Genomic DNA, 6,146 nt, shown 5'->3' with positions numbered 1-6,146 from the left:
GGGAAGGGGGGAAGAGGGGGGTGACGGTGGGGGGTGGGGGGGAGGGGAGGCATTAGGAGGACCATTCTAGTTTACCCGGAGGCGGGGTTGGGGGGGGGAGGAGCTGCAGGCCGGGCACCCTGGGAGCCATCAGAATGTCCCATTTGTAGTGACAGTTAGCAACCCGCAGAGTCTGTGTGTACTTCTGGTTTTCTAGCCTAGCCTCTCCAATCCTAGGAGACAGAGGGACACTAAAGGAGAGAGGAAGAGACAAGACTGAGATTCACTCCTGCAGGGTGAGCTAACTGACTTCAGGGAAAACCATATGCCAGCGCATGTGAGATTGATGGCACTTCCATGTGGCCATGCCCAGTGCTCTCGGTCATCCAGCTGGACTTTTCACACATTGTATGTCTGTCACTGACCCAAACCAATAAAAAATAAAAAAAGAAAATAAAAAAAGTGATAGCTCCAGAATGAGCTAGGGCTCATTTTCCCTCTCTCTCCATCTTGCAGGCAAGAAAACTGAGGTCGCCAGGCGTGGTGCTGCACACCTTTAATCCCAGTACTTGGGAGGCAGAGGCAGGTGGATTTCTGAGTTTGAGGCCAGCCTGGTCTACAGAGTGAGTTCCAGGACAGCCAGGGCTATACAGAGAAACCCTGTCTCGGAAAAAAAAAAAAAAAAAGAAAAGAAAAAAGAAAAGAAAAGAAAAGAAAGAAAGAAAGAAAAAAAAGAAAACTGAGGTCAAGTGGAGTAGCAGGGGTCAGTGGACAAGCTGAGACTTAAACCCACGTCTCCCAGGCTGCCATCTTCTCCCAGTGCCCACATTTCCCCAGTCAGGCTGGAGAGGGCCCTCCCCGTCCTCAGCAGGGCTGTCTGTGAGTGGTTCTTTCTAGGGTTCCATTTTTACTGCTCCTCCCCTCCCTGGACTGGCTTTGAACTCTATATAGCTAAGAATGATCCCGAAACTTCTGATCTTCCTGCCTCTACTTCCTGGGTGCCGGGAATGCACCATCATGCAGTTTTATGTGGTGTTGGGGATTGGATCCAGGGCTTCATGTATGCTACACAAGCCCTTCACCAACTGAGCTGCATCCCTAACCTCCCAATTCTAAGAACTCCCAGGGACCTCACATGGCGAAGCACCATCCACCAAACTGAGCAGTGTCCTTTCCATCCTGGGACTGTGGGGAGACAGGTTCCTGTTACCCTCCAGTGCAATCTTCCCTGACTGCCAGTGGTTCCCCGAGGAGGTATTGGGAGCTCAAAGGTCAGGGTCTTCACACAGGTCAGGGATACTGGATCTCAGAGTAGGGTTGGGGCTCCAACTTTAAGATTTCTTCCAGGCTGGTAACATGGCTTAGTGATTAAGAGCACTGACTGCTCTTCCAGAGGTCCTGAGTTCAATTTCCAGCAATCACATAGTAGCTTACAAACACCTATAATGGGATCTTCTGGTGTGTCTGAAGACAGCTACAGTGTATTCATATACATAAAATAAATAATTCCTTAAAAACTATTTCTTCCCAGTCGCAGTATGCAGAGGGTGGTAGACGCCACCATTGTCAAACAGCAGTGTTTGACAGGAGGCAAAGGCAGTTAGTTCCTTTATGAGGCAAAATTGCAATCCTGTTCCAGTTGGTCACTTGAAAAGAGATTCTGGAAAACAATCTCCAATTCAAATATACATAGAACCAGAACCTAGCTAAAGTAGAAGCTGTGCTTTTGAGGCAATACAGTTTAAAGAAGCGCTGTGACCTCTCTGTACCTCGGTTTTCTTATCTGTGAAATGGGATAGCAATGACATTTTCCCCCTAAGGTTGAAATAGGCTACTTTTCATAAGGCAGTCAGGGCAGTACCAGGAACACAGTAGTTGCTAACTGTTTTCCATCCATACAGCACACATTGTTGCTCTCACATGTATTAGCCAAACGCTCCCCTGGTAGTTGGACAGATCAAGGCTTGACCCTCCCCATCCAGCAGAGTTGGCCAATCTGTCTTGCCATTCAAGTGCTTAGGAGAGTGCACTCTGCTACCTTGGCTGCCTTGGAAGGAATCTCCCAGACCTCCATCATGGGTCACCATCTCAGAAAGGTACCTTCAGGTTCACTGTCACCCAGGACTCTGCCTTGGCACCAAAAGCCAGTTCCTCTCTGTCTCCTGCTGTAGTGCACACTGATGGCCCGATCAGGAGAAGCAGGGCAAGGAGAGGCAGCATGGTGAGCAGGTGCCTCTCTGTCCAGGGAGTCCAGGGAGCCCCACTCAGCCTGATGCCACCTCCTCCAGCAGGCTCGGGTCCCCACGGGGCCACTTGTATGTGGCTGGGATGTCTCCTAGACTCTCTGCTTCCTTCCTGTGCCTCACCCCACCTTTGCACGGCTTCGTGGGACAGCCTCTCTCCTTGGCTGATCGAGCCAGTGACATCAGGGGCCTAGACCTCCCCATTGCCACCCTAACATTTGATCCCAAGGCTTAACACTGACGCAATACCAGCCGTCCCTTTGGCTGAGTTCCCTCCTGGGACAGGTGCACAATGGCACAGTATGTGGGACCTGGAGGTTACAGCTTGCCAGGGATGACAACCCCCATGGGAAGAGAGAGGGCTTCCTTCCTGCACTTCCTGTCTGTCACTGATGATCGGCCACTCCCACCCCATCTCTTCTTTCTTTGTACTCTTCCCATCCTCTTTCTCCATCTGTGCTGAGAACACACTGCCTGCCCTGGAAAGTGCCAGCCCTTAAAAAAAAAAAAAAAAAATGAGGCTTCTTACAAGTGGAAAATGAGATTTGCCAGAAAAATGGCTTCCGAACCCCAGTGTCAGCTACTGACCCACAGTGATTTTCCACTTTTTCTGTGGCCTTCTAACACGGAACCACACTTGTCCCTTCTGCCTGTAACCTGTGTGCTTCCATATCACACTCAAACTACAAACTCATTCTCTGTTCAGCTCCTCCCTCTCAGCCTGGCCATCCATTCATCCATCCTGTCAACTGTAGCATCGTTGAATAGCTATGGGATCCTCTGGCTATTACTTAACCCCTGGAGATAAGAGTTTCTCTGTGTAGCCATGGCTGTCCAGGAACTTGCTTTGTAGACACTCAGGACCTCTGGAAGAGCACTCAGATGGTGCTCTTAACCGCTGAACCATCTCTCCAGCCCCTGTGAGGAGTTTCTGAGCCTCAGTTTCCCTGTCTGCAAACTTCCTACGGTGCAAGTAGTTCATGAATGACTGGGTAAATCGCTCACACGCACAGAAGACGCCTGGGCGTCCGCATTGGTCTCGAGGTTCTCCACCTCGCTGGTGAAGGAACCACAGTGCATGGGTCAGGATGTGGTGGGCGCACTGTGTGGACACAGCGGGGAGGCACTGGGCAGATGAGAGGGTGGAGGGAAGAAGAGAGAGAAAACCCCAAAGGTCCGGAAGGCCAAGAGGGAGGCGGGGCACCAGCTGGAAACCGCGGCTATTTGCAGCGTCGCCCTCGGTTTGCGGTCAGGCTGAGGCTGGAAGGCCGGACGACCGGGATTGGAGCCCCGCCCGGTGCCCTCGGCCACCCGGGCGGGCGAGGCCCTGGCCGGCGAGTCCCCTTCGCTGCAATGTTGAGGCGGGTGGGCTGGGACGCCGAAGCCAGATGGATGGCAAGGCCACCGGAGGACAGACCGCTCTGTCCTCGTAGGGTAAGGGAAACGCAGGGTGGGTGGCAGGTTCCGGTTGAGGTCCGACCCGGGGGTAGGCGGGGCCCCGGCAGGATGGGACTCCGGTACTAGCGCAGTCGGGCACGATCGGGCGAGCAGCGCCCTCCAGCGGTCGAGCCGAGCAGTGCCCCCGACTGGCCGAGCCGGGGCAGCGCCCCCTATCGGCTGCGGCCGGCAGCAGCCCTCACCGACTCAGGAGGGCAGGTTGAGCTCCGGAACAAACCGCACGTGGGCGGCCCGGGTCCCGGGCGGCGCTCTGGCCGCGGGGCGGGTCGCGGCAGCGGTGAGGCTCCCTGGGCGCCGGGTGGGCGCGAAGGATTGCTAAAGGCTGCGGTTTGGCCAGGATTGCGGAGCCGAGAAGAAAAAGATGCAAGCGGACAGGGATGAAAAAAGAAAAAGCCGAGGGAGAAAAGGGAAACACTAGATGCCGCGGGCGAGCTGCGGGCAGGAAGCCGACGCTTCCGAGCACCCACTCGGCCAGAGGAGGGGGTCGTGGGCCCTTTGCAGAGGCCGGCTCCCGGAGGCCAGGCGCCACGGGTGGCAGAGTCGGGATTCGAACCCGGGTCTGCATTCGGCTCTTGTTTCGTTCACCTCCTAGATCAAGGAAACGGAATTGGGGCAGGGGGGTGGTGATGACGGGGCTGGGAGGGGCTCGGGTGAGAGGTCTTGGCTGCCCGGTGGAGATGTTAAGAGACTGATCTGGGGACGCCGCCGGACCCTGTTTCCGTCCTTCCAGCGCCCCCACGTGGAAGCTTTTGACCGACTCATCGCCCCTCCCAGAGCGCCGCGTACCCGCAAGTCGGGACCTGGGTGCAGGGTTCTGATGAGGTTCTGTTCTTTGCATAGAAGAACTGTAGGTTCCTTCCAGTGGCGGGGGAGTAAAGTGGCTCAGGTCACCCGGGAGCCCAGACCTGGAGCAACAAATAAAAACCCCGTGCTTGGACCCCCCTCCATTGCAATAGCTTGGACATATATTCATTCATTCTCTCCCCTCTCCTTCCCCCATCCCCCCCTTTCTCTCACCTTACTGTTCCCCCTCATTGGCCATGAATTTATTGAACGTCTACCTTGACATAGCAGGGCATCTACAGAAGAGCAGGCACACTGGGAAGAAGGCTCCATCTCTATCCTCACTGGTCCTTAAAATCAGAGTTGGGGTGGACAGATATTTACCCACATTTCCACGACTGAACCCAAATCTCTCATGTTCTTGGCATCTTTAGCCTGTTAGGCTGTTGGCCTCTACTCCTGCTTCCCCATATCTCTGGCAGGGTCCAGATTAAATTTCCTGAAAGTGTTGCCAGATCTGCTAGCAAATCAGGATTTGGTGTTATTGTTACTGTTGTTTGGGCTTTGGCGTTCGTTTGTTTTATTCTATTAACCTTTTATTTTACGTGTATGGGTGTTTTGTCTCCACTGTGTCTGTACTCTACACGTGTTCTCTGCCTGTGGAAGCCAGAAGAGGGCGTTGGATCCCTGCGACTGGAGTTAGGTTGTGAGCCACAGTGTGGATTCTGGGATTCTGGAAATGGAACCAGGTTCCTTTGGAAGAACAATCAATGTTCTAAACCTCAGAGCCATCTCTCCAGCCCCCAGATAAGAGTTTTGGGAATGATCACGAGAGAACCCCCTTCTCCACCACCCCATCACCAGCCATCCCCCACCATCAAAGACATAGGCTCAGGGGTCCAGGAGCCTGGGGGCTTCTCTAGGTTCCTCTCCTTTTCTCAAACTTCCTCAAACACATCTCTTTAAAGTCAGGTGCCATCAAGAAAAATATACACCAGGGTGGGTGTAATTCAAGAGAGTCAGGGCAGAGTGCAGAGGTTCAAATTATGGCCCCCATCACTAAACTTCCTTTGCTGTAGGAGAGACAGAGAGAGAGAGAGAGAGAGAGAGAGAGAGAGAGAGAGAGAGAGAGAGCACACTTGTAGGGAGTAAGAAGATAACACGAGAATTTTTGTGCAGCGTTTGTTTAGCTCGCTGTCAGCATATAATAAATGGCAGCAATTATTGCTGTTAATAATATAATTAAACGACAACATCCATCTACATTCCCTGGGAAAGCCCAGATTAAGGAAAGTCATGGGGCATTCCCTGATGTTTCGCCATCCAGTTGCTTCTTAAAAAAATGGCAGCTAGGTGCCTGCCATCAGACTGGGTCTCCCTGTGTGGAGTGTCTTCCTTAGACAAAATTCAGCATCCTGGATCTTAAAGGGTGGGCCCAGGAGGGCTGGTGAAGATGGGGTGTTAGGAGTTCTGGGTTCTAGAACTGCCCCTTGCCTCCAGGGGAACAGAGGAGCCTCTCTGAAGTGCTCACTTCTCCCAGCGCCTGCAAACAGTAAACCCTCGGGTCTGACCCCATTAGTGAGGGGAGAGAAGCTCTGTTTAAAACCAGTCTTCTCTTCCTGGAGCCTGGTCTGAGTGCTGCGGTGGAGTGAACTGCTAATTGAAAATGTTGATAATGCGTTG

The 6,146-nt window shown here is 53.2% G+C and overlaps 1 protein-coding gene across 1 annotated transcript in view; it reads right to left on the bottom strand.

Annotated features, from left to right (window-relative positions):
* The window catches only part of Tac4 (tachykinin 4), a 7,684-nt gene extending 5,266 nt beyond the window's left edge, over positions 1 to 2,418 (bottom strand). The window contains exon 1 of the mRNA XM_021178441.2: positions 2,080 to 2,418. Coding sequence (XP_021034100.1) covers positions 2,080 to 2,199 — 120 coding nt within the window. The 5' untranslated portion in view covers positions 2,200 to 2,418. The remainder of the gene's footprint in view (positions 1 to 2,079) is intronic.
* Positions 2,419 to 6,146: the final 3,728 nt, after the last annotated feature.

The sequence above is a fragment of the Mus caroli genome, chromosome 11, assembly GCF_900094665.2.
Source record: "Mus caroli chromosome 11, CAROLI_EIJ_v1.1, whole genome shotgun sequence".
NCBI lineage: Eukaryota > Metazoa > Chordata > Mammalia > Rodentia > Muridae > Mus > Mus caroli.
The sequence above is the reverse complement of the archived record's forward strand: the minus strand, read 5'-3'. Positions and strand labels throughout refer to the sequence as shown.